The sequence below is a fragment of the Hyaena hyaena genome, unplaced genomic scaffold (genome assembly GCF_003009895.1).
Source record: "Hyaena hyaena isolate Hyena2069 unplaced genomic scaffold, ASM300989v1 scaffold_885, whole genome shotgun sequence".
Classification (NCBI taxonomy): Eukaryota; Metazoa; Chordata; class Mammalia; order Carnivora; family Hyaenidae; genus Hyaena; species Hyaena hyaena.
This window is the reverse complement of record NW_024081518.1, coordinates 530,245-552,187: the sequence shown is the minus strand read 5'-3', so window position 1 is coordinate 552,187 and position 21,943 is coordinate 530,245. Positions and strand designations below refer to the sequence as shown.

At 41.2% G+C, this 21,943-nt stretch overlaps 1 protein-coding gene across 1 annotated transcript in view; it reads right to left on the bottom strand.

The window, feature by feature from the left end:
* The window catches only part of UNC5D (unc-5 netrin receptor D), a 255,875-nt gene that overhangs the window by 209,324 nt on the left and 24,608 nt on the right, over positions 1 to 21,943 (bottom strand). The window contains exon 3 of the mRNA XM_039220338.1: positions 17,339 to 17,482. Within this exon, the coding sequence (XP_039076269.1) occupies positions 17,339 to 17,482 (144 nt within the window). The remainder of the gene's footprint in view (positions 1 to 17,338; positions 17,483 to 21,943) is intronic.

The following is a 21,943-nucleotide window of genomic DNA, read 5'->3' as shown; positions in this document are numbered from 1 at the left end:
GGACTCTGGACTGGCAGTGCAGACACTGCTTAAATTGTCTCTTTCTCCCTCTCTCTGTGCCCTTCCCCTGCTTTGCTCTCTAAATAAATAAACAAATGCGAATGACGAGATAGAGAAGTAGTAAGTTCAGTAAAAATCTATCACAGTGGGACCCAATTTAATCTAGAGATTCTGAGAAAGTTTCTCAGAAAAGTTATAGGTCTAAACAGAGGCAGAGCATCACACAGCCTGCATAATACACACTGCACCACTTCTATTTCAATCAGGCTTTACTGGCTTAAAACATTTTTCTTGCATGCATATGCTCTTGTTTCTTTCTTGCAAATCTCTGCAAAATGCCTGCCTAGCTACCTCTCTTTCCAGAAGTTATCACATCACATAAGGACACTCTTTTATTAGACTTGGTCTTCTATTCATATATATCGAGAGGGTGGAATATAAATAGATTTCCACCTTCTGATCTCACTTACAATCATGCTCACATGGTCTCCGGGAAGAAGAGAAATAATAATTTTCACATTATTTTGTATAAGGGAACTGAACCAAACTGCATACATACACATCAAGACTGGAGGTTTTAAAATTTTAAAATAGCAACTAGTGTGGGATTACTATATATGTTATAGGAAAAGCCCTACAGAGAAGTAAGTCAACATTTCAAAGACTTGCTACTGGGTGAACATGGGTATACTAATTCTCTACTTCGTTTGTTTCTGCATTTTCTAAACTTTCCATAATGAGTATGGATTATTTTTATAGGCAGAAAAAATAATGTCCAAAAAAAGCCACTCTTTCCTAGGAGTTAAGGTTCTCTAAACTAGATCAGAAACCAGGGAAGAAGTACATTTTGTTTCATTTTATTGTACAAGTTTCACTGCGATCATGTCTATTAAGGAAGGAAGTGGGGCACCGGGGGTGGGGGGGGCTTCTAAGGGGCCCCTGAGAGGCTCAGTCAGTTAAGTGCCTGACTCTTGGTTTCAGCTCAGGTCATGATCTCACAGCTTCGTGGATTTGAGCCCCACATCAAACTCTGCTCTGGCAGTGCAGAGTCTGCTTGGGATTCTCCCTCTCTTTCTCTCTCTCTGTGCCCTTCCCTGACTTGCACTGTCTCTGTCTCTCTCAAAATAAACTTAAAAACAGAAAAAGGAAGCAAAAAGGACTGTATTTTTCAATCTTCTGTGATTTCTAAAATACTATTTTTAATTTAATTTTACTCATAGGAATCTGTGCACAAGGACAAAATTTTTCATTTGTATTGTACACCACCTTGCCTAAGTACCTGGAAGACATAGGAGCCACCAGCAAATATCTGTTGAATGAATGAATGTGTTTCCATTTCAACTCTTGTGAATGATTATTATAAACGAATATAAGAACCAGGTCTCCAGTAGTTAAGATAACTAGAAAAAGCAAAACCAGGAATAGATGATTGTACTAATAATGACGTTAAAGTAGCACTTGTTCATGTTCCCCATGTGTGTGTGGGCATGTGTGCATGATTTGAGATGTGAAGAAACATCAGCACTGACTGGTGTGGAACAGTACCCTATCTGCTTCTGTTCCTTCTTCACCCCACCTCCCTATTCATTTCTACAGCAGAATGCCAACAAGGCCCGAAGTAACTGGAAACAAAGACAGCAGAAGGGAAGAAGAGGCAAGGTGGTGAAGCCAGGTGCTTGGCTCACCTGTAAACCATCTTATCAGCTGGAGTCAGCGGTGCCTGCCAATAAGTAGCCCATCGGGTGAGTCCATGGGAAGCGACAGCCTCCCCTTCCTCACTCTGTGCCCTACTTGGCCTTTTTCTCATTTTCCTTTCATGCCACTATGTTAGAAAAGTCATTGTAGCACAAGAAAATCAATAAAAATTCAATTCCGAATAATAGTTCTTTGCGACTCAGCAACACCAGGGAGTTATCGGCTCATTCAATGTTCTGGCAGTTAATGCTATGAAATAAAAATAATTTACTCATTCAAACCAAATCAGGCAGTGAAAAATCATAGTCATTTTTTAATAGTCATAGTCCTAGTTATTTGTTAAGATTGCAGGAGGATGGTACGATGTCCCATTAGTGTCCAACGACACTGGTATGCAAATTGGCTCTGAATCTTTCCCACCCATACTTTTCTGAAGGAACAACAAACCCCGTTTGTCATACATAAAAAGGAATTTGTAACTTGGCCAAACACAGATCATTTGTTGGAATAAAAAAGCTGGTTCGAATGCAGAACAGATGGATGCCAGCAACATGAAGGTCAAGGCCTAGTGCCGCCATTTGGTTCTGCCTCAGTCCTCCAGCCCTAGATGCTTATGGCCTGAGAAGTCAGCTACCAAATCTAGTTCCCAGAGGAAGTATATAAAAGGCTTCCTGTCAGGTCAATCCCTTCCTCTGTAGATGCTTTCTTTGCCAGCCTGTCTTAACCCCTCTGCCTTGTTGAGATCAATGAATCCTGCACATTTCTTGACCACTGTTCCGTACTGATGCCAGACTGTTCCTATCTTTCACTTCATGTCTTTGCTCTGGATCTTTTAGTTCTGATTTCGACATGTCTTCTTGAAGGACAACTGGCACCAAAGTGCAATTCCACATGTGCATTTCTGTTTCCTAAAATTTTGGGATACTGTAGGCTTACCTCCTGCCGAGTAAAGCTTGCAGCAATAGCAAAGGGGCAACCCCTCTGGCCATAGTTGAATCACATGAGCCTCTCTGCATTGTCCCTGATCCCACCCCAGTGCCATGCCATGAGCAGGCTCTCCTGATTGGTACAATGAGGCATTTGGCTGGTGCTAGGGGTCCTGTTAGGCAGGGACTCGTCAAGGCTGTTTTTTCAGGGCCACAGAAGAACTCTGGGTCCTTTGCTACATCTTCTATGCTCTGCAGTCCCTCTGCTGTCTAACTACTTTTATTAATAATTCACTTCATAAGTAGTACTGTGTGTCACTACCCCTTGCACACCAAGCGACACAGTCCGTCAGGCAAACAGTGCTGTTGCAAAGGCAACATTTGGCAGTAGGGACACATCATGGTGGAGTGAAACAGCTGCAGCTTTAAAAAATACTTTTAGCACTAATTTAACCTGCTCTCTATTGAGCTATTCCCAACGCAACACATTCCATTTCATTTGGCCTCTTTTGTTTACAAGGATGCAAAATACATTCAGAGTCCATCAAAAACTGAGCATTTACTGAAAATTAGAAGGACAAGAATCTTAATTTTGAGTCCAGGACTGATTGGAAACCAAGAAAGACCACAAACCAGGACTGAGAGAAAGAGTAAGCATCACGGGCAAGCAGGTCTTAAAGAGACTGTAACAAAGCCCACCAAGGGGATGTGGAGATCCAGTGTTATTCTAACTGGGTGACTGCATAGTCCTCTTAGCACAGAGGCTCCCTGTCACTTCTGCCCCTCCTAAGCAATCTCCTCCTATCTATTGTCTTAATGGCCTCCACTTATCCATCGCTTGCACTCACTCACACCTTCTTATGTCACACAATGTGCTTCTTTGTCTGCCCTCTTCTGTTGCCTTTGCCAACAAGTGATTCTCTTTCAGGATCAAGTCATACACAGAAGAGCAAGAATCTAGAAGTATATAATCAATTTTAATCCTGCTTGAGAGGGTCTCTCAGACTGAATTTACGCCTCTGCAGCAAACTCAGGTGTATATTCTTCATCCATTGGACGTGACAGGTACACAGCATGGCCACCCAAGCTTCCCAACATTGTTTCTCACAGCAAAGCACTATGGGTAGGACTCTGTGCAAGGGACTGTGCCTAGAGATGGCTTTCTGAAGTTTGCTTTGATCCAGGTTCCAGTAAAGGCACTTTCTGTGTATCGATTATACTGATTTGGCTGTATCAATACGTAAAGGATGGCTGGAGTCTGACCTAAATAGCAGATCTTACCAATCTTCAATAGGGAAAAGTTATTAGGTGAAACTATAGAAACTCTCTGCTCGCTTGTTTTTAAGGTATTAATTCAAATTAAAGTAAAGCTAATAACTCACACATTGTATCTTTTTATCATGTTCCATTGAAAGCTCTAGGGACAACATACCTAAAAAGCTCCATATACTACGGGTTTGAGAATTTGACTGCTCTACTTGCTGTGTGAATGGGGACACTGAGTCTTAGACGAACACAGAAAAAGACACTGAATCAAAGTGTTTGGATGGATGAAAAAAAAGTGTAGTCTCAGGAATCATTGACTAGACTAGGATGCCCAGCTCTGAAGAAGTGTAACAAAAGGTCACACTGTTCATCTTTCTACTGTTCGGATTCTCTCTCCACGTTGTCGGCCCCACAAAGCCGCACCAGTGTTTACTTATAGCTAAGGCAAAACAAACTCCATTGTTGGTGAGACAGATTTTTAAGAACAACAAAGACATGAAAAATCATTCCTGACTTTCTCAGTGGCCTCGCAGCTCTCACAGATTAGAAAGATGTGAATGAGCAATGAGGTTAAAAAGAAATGACCTAAAAATAACCTTAAGCTTTCAATACTCACCATCTCATTATAATTCAGTACTAGTACTGCTGAGACGGGGGTGGGGGTGGATAAAAGTAGAGAGGAAGAGAGTCAAAACGAAAAAGCCAACCTAGCTATGGGAAGAACACATTTTTTTTTTTTTTAACCTGCAGTGTTAGCTTTTTTATTCTGCCCCCAATCCAGGTCTCCCCGAGGCTTGGAAAGGTCAAACAAGACAGGATGCAGCCAGTGTCTGGAGCGCAAAAACACTGGAATATACCACCCCCTGCCTCCTGCTTGGCCCCATATATCAACTAAGTGGAAAAAAGGAAAAGTATTTTGCTCTACCTTAAATCAATTTTTCCAGAACAGGAAAGATCTAAGAGATCATATCAGCCAGAAGTTGTTCATTTTTTGTTTGCAAAATCCATGTTTTAGATTAAGTCTTATAAAGAGACCTAACAAAGAATGGGGAGGGGCTAAAGTTGACAAGAAAGAGTCTATCCCTTGGAGATCTGGGGGATGTTTTTCAGGAAAAGCAAATGACAAAAGGCTATGAAATAGGGGCAACCATGGTTATTTGAAGAAGAAACATAGTCACGGTGGATGGAACACTGAAGGGAAGCATTGTGGTATAAGAAAAAGTAAGAGGGGCCACTTAATTCCCATGGGGCCAAATCAGTTTGGAAAGCCAGTGGGAGAAGTATGCCCAAGGGAACAACATGATCTGGGCTGTATTTTTTTTTAAGTTTAATTATTTTGAAAGAAACAGAGACAGTGTGAGTGGCGGAAGGGCAGAGAGAGGGAAAGAGAGAGAGAATCCCAAGCAGGCTCAGTACTGCCAGTACAGGGCCCGACTTGGGGCTCAAACTCACGAGCTGTGAGATCATGACCTGATCTCAAGAGTCAGACGGTTTACCTGACTGAGTCATCCAGGTGCCCCTGTATTTTTTTTTTTTTAATAAGCATTCTGGCTTCAGTGTGGAGAATAGGTTTTAAGATGATAAGAGTAGAAGCAGGGAGGAAATTATCATGGTAAAGAAATAATAACTGTTAGTGCCAATGGAGTGAAGTGGATAGAATCAGGGTATGTTCTGGAGATAAAGCTGCTACCAGATAGGATGTGACTGGAAGAAACAGAAGAGACAAAGATGACTCCCAGGCCTTGTCAGGAGCACCTGAGGGACCACTACTGAACCAGGAACAGCTGGAGAATAAACACAGATTTGCAGCAATGCTGATGGAGCAAAAACCAAGAGAATTTTCTTTGACACATATTATGTTTAAGATGCCTACTAGATAGATCCAATGATCTATCAGGAGTGAGTAAAGAAGTCAGGAGATGAGGTACAAGGTCAGGGCTGAGGGTCATCAGCAGTCAACAAACAGGACCTGAAGCCATGGAGTGGAGTCTGTGGTTTAAGGAGAGAAGAGATTTCAAGAGGGAGGGCTAAAACACTACCATAGTTAGAGGTAGGAAGAAGAGAAACTTGCAAAAGAAACTGAGTTGTGGACAATAATGAGAGGACAAGACCGCAAAAGTCACAAAAAGCAAGTGTGGGCCCCACTCCCAGAGTTTCTGATTATGTAGGCCTCAAGTGAGGTCCAGTCATCTTAATGCTGAAGTACTTCTCATGTGACTCTCACATGCAGCGGGTTTGGGGGACTCTGCAAGAGAGCAAAGCCAGTCAGTTGAGTCCAGAGTGCAAACCCAGCTCTTTTGGCCTCTCCTTTTTCATGCCTTCTGCTGCTCCCATTCCTTCTCGATGAGCTATTAGAATATGACCTCTTCTAATCTTCATGCTTGTATCAAATTGCAATCTATTCTCTAAATGGTTAACTAGCTCTTTCTCTAGCTTCCCTCTTTGGTCAAATTTTTGGAATGGGATGTTCATATGGCCTCTGCTTTCTCAGCTCCTATCGATTCCTAGATCCACCACGATCTCCTGACACCTCCTCTCATTATACTGCTTTGCCCAGATCTACGGAATCCTTTATGCTATCAAATCTCATTGATCCTTTTCACTTCTTAATCTTTGGATGGCATGGACACTAACGACCATGTATTTCTTCATACAGGTCTGTACCCCGTTTTGGGTCTCCCAGGGCCTCTTCAACTTTTTTTTCCTACCCTCATGGGTCTTCCTCTGATCACCCCTTAACCACTTACATAATTTCACTCCTGGACTGCTGTTCTGGTCTTGTTCCCCTTAACTCTCTCTCTCTCTAATGAATGGGAGGTCAGGGACTTAGAAAATAAGGCCACATCTCTGTCATCTTATGACACTTCAGTGGCACCAGACCACATCCTGGATGAATCTAAACTAAGCAGAGAATTCAAACACCTTCCATAATGTCACCTGTTCACCTCTAGCTGATAGCCACATCTCCTTGTTTCCCATGTACTTCATACTGTACCATTTTCTGTGCTTTTACCCAAGCTTTCTTTAACCTGAAGATCTGTTCTTTAAATTACTAATGCTCCTTCTTCCTTCAGAATTAGCTCAGATATTAACTGAGGAAGTGTATCTAAGATCTTGAGAAGCAACAAATTGTCCCTCCTATGGGCTCCTAAAACACACTGAGTTTACTACTATCATGAACCACTGAAAATACTTGTTATAGGCACGGCCCTTCACTAGACTGTAAACTCTTCAAAGGAAGGGATAGAATTTATTTATGGTTGTGCTATCTAGAACACGGTAGATACCTAATTACTCACAGATAGCTAACACTGTCACATCTAAGTTAGCATCCCTAATCAAATTTCTAGAATGTCCTTATTTTGGTAGACAGATGTAAAACTAATTTAAGAATACTATCACTAAGCTCAGAGTCCTCAAAATTAACAAAGTTTTATTTTTGTTTTGCTTCTCTGTCAGAAGGTTTCTTTAGTAGAGAAAATAAAGGATGAAATAAAACCTATATCCTTTTCCCTGATAAATGTTCACTGAGGTGTTTATAGACATGGCCATTTTCTTAGAAATTTAAGGTTTATTATTACCCCAAGAACAGCAGACTGAATTAAGCCTTTATTTCCCCAAATGGTGGAGGCCATAGTTTTTTGCAAATTCTTCTTGGTGACATAATGTTTGGCAATAAGTAGCATGAAGGAATATTATTTGGGGTTTTTTTTCCTCCCATCATTCACAGTGGTTTATGTTGTAAAGCAATGGGCTAACTAGGAATTCCCATCTTTAAGGTGGGTGTGCTCAACTGTACACACTTGAAGCAAAAGTAGCACAATTTACATCAATTCCATACAAATCATTCTACTCTGCTCATAGAATCACAATCTCTTATTTCAATATTTCTCACTTTCTACTGAAGTGCCCCCTACTGGAAGATGAGAACAAATTTTTACCTCCATTGCATTTATGGGTGGAGCCTAAGAAGACCTGACATGCACAAACTGTTTTTTTCTGTTTTTGTTTTTTTAAATTAATTTATTTATAAATATTTTTAATACAGCTTATTGTCTAGTTGGTTTCCATATAACAGCCAGTGCTCACCCCAACAAGCGCACTCCTCCATGCCCATCACCCATTTGTTTTTGTTTTTTGAGAGAGAGGGTAGGTAGGGGCAGAAAGAGAGAGGGAGAATCCTAACCAAGTAGGCTCCTGTCAGTGCAGAGCCCCGACATAGGGCTCATACCCACAAACCTGTGAGATCATGACCTGAGCCACAATCAACAGTTGGACTTTTAACTGACTAAGCCACTCAGGTGCCCCACACAAAATGGCTTCAGAGAGTTAAGTTGCATTTTCACAATTTAAGAACCTTTTTGCCTTCTACCCCTTTTATCCATGTTTATACATGAATGACCTAAAAGGGGACTTATAACTGATGCTACTGAAAGATGTAGCATGTCTATCTTGAGGCTTCTTCTATCCCCAGAACATCCCTGTGGTTTTACACACAGGGCTGGCATTTTGAGAGACATGTGAAGTTAAAAATGACCTATTATGTAAAACACTCCTCAATTTAGGTTTGTCCAATGTTTTCCTACGGTTAAATATAGATTAGACATTTTTGGAAGAAACATCACTAAGTGATTCAGTCTGCTCTGTCCATCACAGTTGAAGACATACACTGCCAACAGGTCCCACTGCTGGTGACGTCGACACTGATCAGTTGATTAAGATGGTATATGGCTGGATTTTCCACTGAAAATCTACTTATTTCCCAATGGTAATTATTAAGTATCTTGTGGAGAGATACTTTGAGGGTATACAAACCTCCTATTACTCCTGAAACTTTTACCCTCTAGTTTAAGCATCCATGATACTTGTCTGAATTAATATTCTAATGGTGCTACTATGATTTCCCATTTCCATCATTCCTTTTACATTTATCCATTTACTCTACTATAAGGGAGAGCCCTCCCTTTGCCTTCCATTATTTATATGTTCAGTCAGCCATTTTTTTCAAAATACCGGTATGGATTTTTGGATTCTTATTTACTGAGTTATAATCCATCATTCTCAATTATTTCGATACTCAAATTACCCCAAACGTGACCAACAGGAGTCTTTTCTAGGTGGCTCATGTTTCCTTTCACATGTTCGAACTGAAGGACATTATACAAAATAACTGACATTTACACTTCAAAAACTCAACGTCACAAATGACAAGAGACTAAGGTATTACCTGGATTTAAGAAAGCTAAAGTTGCCTCTCAGCTGAAGGTAATCCAGGATCTAGGATTTTTGTTGTGATTGTTATAAAGGAGACTACCGAACAATGGATAAAATATGAATAAGGTCTCAGGATTAGATAATAGTACTGTATAAGTGTTAATTTCTTCATAATTTTACTACTATTTATGTTAAAGAAAATATCTTTGTTCTTTAAAAAGCATACACGATGGAGTGTTTAAGGGAAAGGGGCATTATACATGCAATTTAATCTTAAACATGTCAGAAAACAAACCACAATAGTCTACATACAAAAACATATGTAAACACAGAAAGAGAGAGAACACCAAAGTAACATCCAATGATCCTCAGTAAAAGACTTAGGGGAATTCTTTGTACTACGCACTGCAACATTTATGAAGTCTAAAATTATGTCCAAAAAATTTAAAATCCCTCTTACTGTGTATTTCACCTGCTCATGTAATGCAGTCACTCCTTCTAGAGAATTCCCAACAGACCTGTACCCCCTGCTTGCCTAGACACAGTTTACAGGAGAATGTGGCCAAAAGAATAATGTTATGCCAATGGGTATTTCTAGTTGTCAGTTTGACCCCAGACATGCATTTTACAACTCAGATCCTATGATGCCACCTCTGAGTATTCTGACAGAATACTCCTGTCCCCAATTCTACGTGGATTCAGTTTGAATGAGTCCCTGGTCTTTCTGGGTCAATTCTTCCTTTATTTTTTAAAATTAATGTTTATTTAGTTTTGAGAGAGAGAGAGCATGAGCAGGGGAGGGTTAGAGAGAGAGGGAGACAAAGAATTCGAAGCAGGCTCCAGGATCTGAGCTGTCAGCTCAGAGCCCAACATGGGGCTCAAACTTACAAGCCGTGAGATCATGACCCGAGTCGAAGTCAGACGCTTAAACCGACTTAGCCATGTAGAGGCCCCAATTCTTCCCTTTTTATATGAACATTAGATGTAGGAGGTGATTTCCTGAACCATCACATGACTGCCGCTCACAGCCAGCTTCATGAGCGTAGGGTTCCCCAGGGCCCCGTGCTTGACTGTTTGATGGCTTCAAATTCTTAATTTTTGAACAAGGGGCCCCAGGTTGTAATTTTGCACTCAGTACCACAAATTATGTACCTAGTCCTGTGGCAACAAGCCTACATAGCACCCTTGTGTAAAATCAGACACACAGGAACACAAGGCTTGAAAGTATCACCTCTGTGCTGAGAAAAACCAGCCCTTTCCCTCAGGCAGTTGCAAACATGTCCTAGGTCCACATCCTGGCTGCTGGGGGGTGTGGGCTGCTTCTCAGCCTGCCCATTCCCTTCCATGGCTAGATGCCTGGACACAGTGCACAGCTTTGTCTGGGGGCCCGGACTCTCATATCCATTAGTAATATTCACATACCGTTGACCCTTGGACAACACAGGTTTGAACTGTGTAGGTACACTTATGTGTGGAGTTTTTTCTATACATAATGGGACAATACCAAACATGTATTTTCTCTTCCTTATGATTCTGTGTGTGTGTTTTTTTTTTAAATTAATGTATTTATTTTGAGAAAGAGAGAGCATGGAAGGGGCAGAGTGAGAAAATACTAAGCAGGCTCCATGCTGTCAGCGCAGAGCCCGATGCGGGGCTTGAACTCACAAACTGGGAGATCACAATTTGAGCTGAAACCAAGAGTCAAATACTTAACTGAATGAGCCACCCAGGTGTCCCATCTTCCTTATGATTTTCTTGATAGAATTTCCTTTTCTATAGCTTGCTTTAAGAGTACAGTATATAATACACATAACATACAAAATATCTGTTAATTGATAGTATTATAGGTAAGGCTTCCAGTCAATAACAGAGTATTAGCAGTTAAGTCTCTGGGAGTCAAAAGTTATATAAGGTGAATTTCTGACTGCATGGGGGGAGGTCAGTGCTCCTAACTCCCACATTGTTCAAGGGTCAACTGCAAATTAATTTCAATCTAAAGAAAAGGATTGACCTTTGACAGACTAAAATAATATCTTCTCTTCACTTTGGCCACATTCTTCCATGAAGAGGGCAAAGGAGGAGGGTTTCAAGCTTTTGTGCTGTGTCTACCAGGTACAGAAAGGTCTTGACAACTCTTTTTCCATAACCTGTGAGTAAATTCCGTATTCTGAAAAGAGGGGAAGTAAACAGTGCAGGTGGAGCTGGTGGTCAAGGTCTCCTTTAGTGCCATATGCTGCGTACCACAGAGATGTATGGTTGTAATGCTTCACCTGTTCCCAAATCGCTTTTGACCCTCTCTTTATGGCTGTGTCGATCATTAGGAGTAGTGCACAAGGTAGGGAGGTCAAACGTGATCCTTATGATAATGTCCTGGTAAGCTATGTATTCGCTAAGCCAGATATCATGTTGGGACCATGGCCCAATCAAGATAACTAACAAATGCCCTTCCAGAGAATCATATCAGGTATTGATAAGGTTGCCTTTTCAAAACAAACATTCCTAATACAAGGGTGATATAGAAGTCTCTGCAGTAGGCTCAGGGATCAAGACAATGAGGGTAATACAGTCCAATCTTAAATCAGATTACATTCTAAGAAAGGGAATACATCCACAAGTAACTTCAAAATAACTGTGACTCCACGCAAATTATAATACATACCAGGGGATCAGTGCTAAATAAATGCTATGAGAGCTCAGATGTGGATATTTAGATTTTATCAGTTTTGAAGCTGGAGATACTACATGGGAGGTATCCTGTCAAGGGCTCACTTGGTGTTTCAGCTGCTGAGGTCAATTAGTATTAAGGGATTTGTGCAACTAGGTTTCATAAAGGGGACAGCATACAAGACAAGCCTCCGATGTAGGAATTAGGTGGGAAGACGCAGGATGGTGCATGGTGGGGCTGAGAATATGCTCCAAGGAAGAGAAAGAATATGAGAAAGACTCTGAGCACATCAGAGGGGAAAAGTGAGTCTCATGTCCCGGAGCATAAGCTGCTCTAACCTAGTGGAATTTCAGCACATTTTCAGGGATCTAGTGAGAGACAAAACTAGAAAAGTAGGTTAAGGCTGCATTTGAATATCACACAGATGTGCCTATGCTTATTCTTTTTAATTTGCTGTCAGGAGGGGGTCATTGACAGTTTTTAGCAGGTGAAATTATTAATCAGAGCCATGGAGTTGAGATCTATAATTGAAGTTTAATTGGATGTCTCTCTTCTATAGTTTTCAAAAAGATATCACTACCCTCCAAAAGAGAAACAAATAAAAATAATACTGTTTTTATGTGTGCCTGGAACACGAGGGAGAGAATTTCATAGCTTTTAATGAGGTTCTCCTTTAAACTCTTCACTCATTCTTGGCACAACTGCATAGGTATTTTAGGAGTGCCTCAAAAAAGCAGCCTATTTAAATGATATTCAGGATGTATATTTTATAGATCTTTTCTTTAAAAAAAGCCAACAAAGGGGCGCCTGGGTGGTTCAGTTGGTTGAGCATCTGACCTCAGCTCAGGTCATGGTCTCACAGTCTATGAGTTTGAGCCCCACGCCAGGCTCTGTGCTGACAGCTCAGAGTCTGGAGGCTCCTTTGTGTTTCCCTCTCTCTGCCTCTCTTTCAAAAATAAACAAACATTAAAAAAATTAAAATATAATAAATCAAGCAAACAGTGGTTTTCTGCTGTGTTTCATTCCAAGTGTCCACCTTGCTATGTGACCCTCACAGGCAGAGGCTACCTGTCTCTCCAGCCCCAGCTCTTCTTTTGGGTGGTACGGGGGAAAGCCCAAGTCTCAAGAAGTGAGTGACCAACCAAGGGTTAATGATACAGGCAAAACATTTTGTAAGCAGACGAAGAAGACAGAGAAAAGCGGGAAAGAAAAAGCAATAGCTATGCAGCCAAATGTTCACACATGAAAATAAACAACTCCTAATAATTGAATATTCCTGGTTTTGACAACTGTCCAGCAGCAGAAGGAACAGATGCGACAACGGCCCGACTACCTCCAGCTGGATGGACTCAGACAAATGCGAGGAGGCCTGTGGGAGTCCCTCCCAGGAGACGGGCTTCTGCCAACCTGGTGAGGGTATGTGTGGGTTCGCTTTATTTACTTATTTTTACCTTTAGAAAATCACTTTTGAAACGGGTCCTGAGCTATTTCCAGCCCCAGGCACTTGGAAGGCAGCCAGCATCTCTCTGACACAATGTGGAATTATTAAGGAGAATACAATAGTTTAAGATGACAGCCACTCTGGCTACTCAAACAAAGTGTGTACTGTTTTTTGGACATGTCGTGTTTGACTTCATGTACATATATAATGTGTATAACTTATATGCATTAAAATATATTCAATATATGCAGTAACATTACCATGAGGAGGCATTTACTTAGAATGGAAAAGCAATCACTGTTTCCCACAAGAAAATACGTGAGTACATGTGAACTTTTCTTGCTATGGTGGTTCTCAAATTCGATAGAAAGAAGTTGACAAGGCTTAGTAGCGAAGCACCAAGGAGGGGCCCAAGGGTGTAATTTCTGGCTCTGTGCCTACCACCTGCTGGGTGACCTTTGGTCAGGCCACCTAACCCTTCTGAACATCATTTATTCAGCCATTAAATGATAACGTTGGAGGAATGGGTTAAATCAACATTTCCCAAATAGTGCGTCATAAAGTGATTTTTGTTCATTTGTACGTTCATTCGTTTCTATGGTCTTGCCACTCCACGTATGGCCCACAGACTGACTGGCAGCATCTGCATCATCTAAGAACTCTTGCAAATAATAGAATCTCAGACCTTGGACCAGACATACTGTGTCATTTTAATGGAATCACCTGTATTTTAATAGGATCCCAAATGATTTTCATGAATGTCAGAATTTGAGAAGTACCGCCCCTGGGTAGGATGTCCCAAAGTTCCCTGATCCCAGAATTACCTGGAAAACTTTGTACAAACACAGTTTCCCTGATCCCTTCTCCAGAATCTGATCCAACAGCCCTGGGGTGAAAGCCAGGTGTCTGCATATTTAACTGAAAACTCAGGTGAGTCCGTGTTGAGAAAAATACAGAGTAAAATAAATAGAATAATTGCATTTATCCTGTTTCCCTTTAAAATTGAATGTTCGAGTGGTATCATGCCAGTGATGACCTATTGTGACCTGTCAAGATACTCCAGTCAATAAATACATCCCTTGGCTGGACGCGCCAATGGCCAGGAAAGTTCTGCTTACTGCAGTTTCAAAATTGTTAAACTCTTCATGCCTCACTGGCTAAATGTAGGAAACATAAGGAGCTCTGATGTTGCACTACAATAATTTAATGAATATTATAAAAATGATACTAATTTTGCAAAGTCCCCTCAAGACAACTGTCATCAGATTCGTCAGATACATTCATCTATCAAAATCCTTATTTAGCACATTAAGATGTCTTTAGTACCTCAAAAACCAATCTTAAAAAGAAGAAACATAGTGACAATTATATCCAATTTGGCTTTTCATTTATTGGGAATAAAGACTATCCTCATGTGCAATGTGTTATTTGCTGGGAAGTACTCACAAATAGCAACCAGAAATCTTATTTCAACAAAACATGAAAGTTATTTAAAAAAAGTGCTTTTTTTTTTTCTTCCTACAAGCAAATGAAAAGAATTTCAAGCAAGGTCCTAAAGGCACTTTTCCCCCTCCACTTTTGGTGCTTAATGGCATTAAACATAGTTAAATTTCAATTTACATTTTAATGTACACTGGTCCCCAAGTCAAATGCAATATTTAATGACAAATCATGTCTTGACTTGCATAAATAATTTTAAATAAATTAAAAAATCTGTCACTTGCTACATAGGAAGAAATTAAAAATATGTTGTAAGTACAGGAGATAACAGTAATTGCATAATATAGGGTTTAATGCTAACTTTTTTCCTTAAAAATCACATCTTTACCATATTCATATGTGCATATCATATGCAAGAATGTGAAAATGATGTTTTAATCCCTGAAGAGACTGGTGTGATTATTACCACAAAAGCATCAGATGACTGATGGCAAGAAATGATAGAAAAGGGTTTTTTCACTTGTAACATCCTTTGATCTTATCATGCTTGGAAGAGTTAGATCCTAGGGCTGCCCTAGCATGGATTTTTAAGAGTCCATATTAGCCATAATCTGCAGAAAATTTACTAAGCCACTACAATTTTAGTTCAGTGCAATTAGTTTTAGCAAGTATTAACACACCTCCTAAAGAGTGATGCTTATTTTAGGGAGGCTCAAATAGCTCATGACTGATAAGCCTGACTCTGTGCCAGGTAAAATTTGAAATACTTTCTAGTTACCTGTACCTGTAATGCTTGCAATAATTCTATAAAGTAGGCACCCTTTCATCACTGGGGACATTAAGACACAGAGAGAGGCATAAATTGTCCACCATCACAAAACTAAGGAGTGGAGCTGGAGCCAGTAACCAGCAGGACTGTGGTGTCTGCTGGGGTCTTAACCACCGTGGTCCACATGGTCAAAGTGGAAACCACAGGAACGAAGGCACATGTCAGAGAAGTGAGGCTGATTTCCAGAACAATCAGCAGCTGCTTGGAAGGACACAGCGTACATGATCAAAGGTTATGGGAAATTAACAAAGGGGAGTTGGGAGTCATTCTTTACCAAACTTTATAAGCCAGGGGAAACCCCCCCAGAGCTTTCTAACAAGCTGGTGATAATCAGAAATTAAATGAGCAAGTATGGAGGTGAGGAAGACTGGAGGTGACAGCTCAGTGTGATGCTATTTATAGTAAATCACAGGTCACCTGGACCTCAGAGGCATTGAGGAAGAGGAGAAACAGGAAAAGTGATGTGGAGAAGCCACAAATTGAGGGAGGCCATGTTGAAATCCCCCATGCTGTTTGGTCTCTCTCTCTGTTTTTGTTTTTTGTTTTTTTTTTCCAGAGAGAGACTGGGAAATTATATGCTTCACCCTGATGAGGGTCAAATACACCGACTAGCTGAAGCCGTGCAAGGATCACAGAGCTGGTTGTGTTAAAGGAGGGTAACATCAAACATATTCCCTCTCTCAGATGGCCTGCTACTTTAGAGTCATCAAGTATTTGTCGGCTAAAATTAACTAAATAACTGCAGGACACCGGTTCCCCATGGCTCTTACATCAAAGAACACAGCTTACAAAATGACCTCTTCTCCTTGGCCTATGAGGGCCCAGTCAACATCCAGGAAAGGGCCTCCCCAATTGCCAGTAGACTGAAGGTGAAATGTGTATTTTGAGCAGCAGATTTCATTTCCCAAGAAACATAACTATTTCTGCAAATAGCAATTCATTCCTCTTCTCGATCCCTAAAACCATCGACATCTGCTATGAATTCCTTGAGCCCTCAAATAAATCCCCCTTGTCCCATATTCTTTATGACACTCTCAGAAGGCATCATTTGAATAAAATAACAATAACCAAGTCTGTCTTCATCCTCTCAATTTCTTTCTGGAGGAGCTTTTACACTCTTGGGCTCACAAAGGAAATTTTATGGGGACCCATTGGGGTGGGATAATGGAGGTAGGGGAATGAAGACATTTTGAGGGAGGAGAAAGGAAGTTTGTGTCCTTCTAAGTATGTCTGAGATGATAAAAACATTGATGTTGAACTATGATAAGGAAATCCTGGCGTCTCCTGAAAAGCAATTTTCGTCTTCCTCCCCCACTACTTTTTTCCTTCTTGGAGTTCTACATGGGTCACACAAATGGAGTTTTAAAACCTGTTTCCATGTATTAAGATACAGAAGCAAGAGGTTGAATGAAGAGCAGGCTATACAAATCCCTTCATCTCTAATGTCTGATTTTTGCAGGTTGGCTGGAAAGTGCAGTAAACAGTCACTTCTCACCTTTTCCCATCAATGCGCCCTTGAACTTTGTAAGTGATAACAGACAGCAGAACCCAGTTACATGGATTTCTTTTTCTCAGGAACCATTTATTTCCTGCCCCCTCCCCAAGCAATGTTGAGACATCTGCAGTCTGACAATCTTGGCAGAATCTCTGAGCCAAACCGATTTGCTGATTGTACTCCACAGGCAAGGACCAAACATTTAAAATCCAACTTTAAAGAGTAAATGCAGTAGAGAGAGAGAGACAGTTGTGATGTTTCCCGGATGTCCTCTGATGAATATTCTGCAGAAGCACCCAGCACGTCCAAAGCTACCATGTCAGTCTGTGTCTGAACTGGACAAGAACATCACCCAGAATGTACTCACAAGCTATGCGCACGGAGGCCTTCCTGCTTTTGGAGGTCCCCAGGTGGCTCCATGCCACACACTGGCACCAGTAGTCCTCTGGCCCATGGAAGTCCTCTACCTGCTGCCTGGTGACGTTGATAAACACCTCCCGGACCTTCAAGCCTGATAGGGAGACAGAGCAAATCTTATATTTTTCAAACAGAAAGTTTAGGATAGTTAACAAACCTTCTCTTGTTAATTAAACAATTCTGTTTTTAATCAAGGCTAGGTTTTAATTACTCTGACAATAATATACTGCTGCTAATTAAATTCCGACAGCTGAGTAAGCTAGAAAGAATGAGGGTGAAGTATTACCAACTGACATGGCTCCGATACCATATAATAATTTTCGCAGTACCTCAACTTAGTGCTTTTTCTTTGTGTTGCTTGGTGTGAAGCCTAGTGTGAGGAATGCAGTACCACAATTAACTTCTGGGATCCTAGAAGTTGAAGAGGCCTCAGCATACAGACCGAGATGTAGTTCCAGGTGGTTCTAAAATGGCCCTATCTCTGGGTATGGCAGTGCGCCAGCATCTAGCAGTGTGGCTCAGGAGAAAGAGGGAACAGGGAATGTGTGTGAACAGGCCGGGACACCAGAGAAAGGCCAAGCCTTGGCTTCAAAGACTTCAGACAACAAATACAATGCAGACAGTTTGAACTTCATTGGTCTCAAAGCCCTGAGACAGCCCAAAAAGGCCACTAGAGCAATGGCATGAGGAGGGAAAGGACGGGCAGGCTCTTACTGAAAAAGGAGTTAAGGCTACACCTGCAAAATAAGATAAAACTAGGACAGCCTCCTCTCAATTATTATTATTATCATTATTAATTACCTTGCATCCTCCCAAGAGTTAGAAAATGTACTTGATACTTTTTACTGGGGGACTGTATCTTCCAAACCTCTGACCAAGGAGGACTGGCCTTCTTTCTTTGGGAAGAACAGTCACCTTGCATACAGTGCCAAGAATGAAAGGGGACACGCATCACTAGCCATATCAGTTCAATCATCACAGGCAGGACAGCAGCCCTGACAGTCAGCAAGCTCTCTCTGTTCACCAGACATGCTGAGGCTGTTCCTTTCTCTGGGATAGACAGTGTGTGAGAAAAAGAGATCATGTCTATTGAATTCCATGTATGTACCTAGCATCATAGAAGCCCTCAACTTACTCACTCACTACATTTTTACAATGCACTGATGCAGTACAAACTATGGCATCTCCACTATGCAGACAAAAGAACTATCTTAGAGAGACTAAGTCATCTGTTTGCGGTTACACAGTCTCTTAATGGAAGATTCAAAGTTTGAACCTAGATCAGTCTTATGGCAAAACCAGCACCATGTGCACATCCTTCTCAAAAATTAAAATTCTGTCCCTGTATTTTAGGTGCTTATACTTAATTACGGAAATAAGACTAACACAGGGAACATTTAAAGAAACAATACGTGCATAATTATTCTTTTTCCTTTAAATTCAAAAGGAATTCATGGGAAAGAATCATCAGTACAATCCGATGAGCCAGCGGCTCATGATGGAGGAGGTGGAATGTGATTATATCTTGGGTGGTGGTAGGATTTAAAGAACAAGAACGGAGGTGTGCCATCAGTCAAGGCTGAGGAGACATTCCTTTCTACCTGATCAATAACATGTTATTGACAGTGTATGATGACAGATATAGTTTTATGGCCACATAAATCACCACATACAATTGAAGTTACACTTCCTCAAATTTTAGGAGGTACCACACAGAAAATCATCTTGTTGACAGGTGATAATCCATGTTTCCCTGTTTGTGCAAAGTGCAAAAGTACACTTTTTTTTTTTTACCCTGGCAGGGATGTAAGGTTCTCAAAGTCTGAGTCCCACATGGAATACCAGAGAAGCCCTACAGGTGTTTTTATTGATGGTGCTGTTTTTGTCTTTGCACTTAAAGAAACAAAAAGTGGGTGGGGGGGGAGGGAGGGATTGGCATGGAGGAGGGCACTTTGGGGATGAGCACTGAGTGTTATGTAGAAACTAATTTGACAATAAACTATTTGTAAAAAAAAAAAAATAAAGGGATGAGGTTATCTGAAAAAAAAAATAAACATTAAAAAAATTAAAGACAAAAAAAAAAAAAAAGAAACAAAAAGTGTGAGTGGAAGGATGAGGGCAAGGAGGAGGTAGAGTTGGGAGGTGAAGAGAAAAAGGAGAATAAAAATGAGGCAGCAGAACAAAACAGGATGATTAGGGACAAAGCAGAGCGGAGTGTGGCCGCCCATGCTGGGGACTGGAAAATAATGTGAAATAAAACAAAACTAAGGAAGGAAACTTCAGAGACAAGGGCTTGTGTTAAACTTTTTTCTTTGATTTGAAGCAAATGGTGGATGATCCTACCTATCTACCATCGAATAGTAAAAGGGATGAGAGAACATCAAATCAATGTACCCAGAGGTCAGAGATGCTCTGTCACAGTGAAGAGATGTGTCACGTGGGAGACAGAATATGCCCACCATTTAGTAATCAGGGGTCTCATCAGAGAAGCATTCTACAGGCTTGAGTGGTCACAAATGGGTTCAAGCTAATGGGGAGCAATTCTATTCCTTTTTTTCTTCTTTTACTTTCCCCATTTCATTAAAGCATCTATGTCATCAGTTTCCTTTAGGTGGAAATGAAGACAATCACCATTCAAAATGGTTCAGGACTCTCATGATTCTGAAACAGGGAGTTTTAGAAACATCCATCCAAATGTCAAAACTTGCTATGATTTAGTCTAGGCACCACTGTGGTTTAAAGGACGGGGCGCCTGGGTGGCTTAGTCGGTTAAGCGTCCGACTTTCGCTTAGGTCATGATCTCGCGGTTCGTGGGTTCGAGCCCCACGTCGGGCTCTGTGCTGACAGCCAGCTCAGAGCCTGGAGCCTGTTTCAGTCTGTGACTCCCTCTCTCTCTGACTCTCCCCTGCTCATGCTGTCTCTCTCTCTCTCTCTCCTAGAAATAAATAAAACATTAAAACAAAATTTAAAGGAACCTAGGATTTGTTCTAATGAAGTCTGGTTAAGACCCACACACACAACGGAAATGACGGTCATGAAAGGAGACATTTACTCTCACAAATCCCCAGAAACAAGAGGCAAAACACAGCATGCAGGGCCACTTGGGGAAGGTAGGAGGCAGAAGGGGCACTGGAAAATGGGGGCAAGAAAGAGCCTTTAGTGGTTTCCATGGGAAGACTCAGGACCCAGTAAACAGGTGTAGAATTGTCTAGTTTGAATCATTTCAGTGAACTCAGGGACATAATGGCTGTCCCCAGTTGTCAGGTAGCTGGTCCTGAGATGAGAACAGGGGAATGTTGCCCTAGAGTATAAGAGCTTAATAAAAGAAGTGGCTAGGGGTCTGGGCTCTGGATGGTTGGTTTGCATATAGAAGGCACTCTCACAGGCAAGTTGTCTGCTCTCTCCAGGAATCAGGGAGCCCTTTGGCAGGATGTCCCTTCAAGGTGAGCAAGACCCCAGCATGTCAGAGCATCACTTACAGAAACTAAACATGTACACATGGACAGACAGATGCATGTTTATTTGGGGAAAGCATAAACCATAGACCACAGACTGTCACCATGAAGGTCCAACCTTATCTTACCCCATGTCAAGAAGTCTGCAACCCCTCCTTCAGACTGTGGGTGAAAGCACAATGCTGAAGTCACAATTGCAACATTAGGACAGCTCAGTTACAAGTCCTTCACAGGGGCTTTCCCACTGGATTGGAGAAACCAAACAAATACAAACCAACTATTTCCAAACACAGTGTAGTTTTCCTACAGGCTGCATTAGGGTAGCAGGCTCATTGAAAAGGCCACAAGTGGGGCACCTGGGTGGCTCAGTCATTTAAGCATCTGACTTTTGATTTTGGTTCAGGTCATGATCTTATGGTCCGTGAGATCAAGCCCTGCATTAGGCTCAGTGCTGACAGCATGGAGGCTGCTTGGGATTCTCTCTCTACCTCTCTCTCTGCCTCTCCTCCACTTGTATCTACACATGCATGTTCTTTCTCTCTCTCAAAATTAATAAATAGACTTAAAAACAATAAAAAATAGGGGTGCCTGGGTGGATCAGTAGGTTGAGCTCCCAACTTCAACTCGGGTCATGATTTCATGGTCCATAGGTTCGAGCCTTGAATTGGGCTCTGTGCTGACAGCTCAGAGCCTGGAGCCTGCTTCAGATTCTGCATCTCCCTCTGTCTTTCTGCCTTTCCCCCACACATACTCTCTCTCTTTCTGTCTCAAAAATAAACAAACATTAAACAAATAAACATTTAAAAAAAACTAAAAATAAAAGGCCACAAGTGACATAATCCCCACACCCCCCAGCCAAATACACTGTCTGGATTAGACCTTTCTTCTAACATGAAGTCTTCAGTCTAATCAAATCATTCTCTTTAGGAGAACCCTTGGAAAACCATGAGCATTTTATATCTATTATACTTATCTCTACCATAACGAGAAATAATTCTATTCAACAAAAAAGTTTTAAATAGTATATTCTCTCTCAAATCTCCATTAGAGCTCTATTAATACACACACACACACACACACACACACACACACACACACAA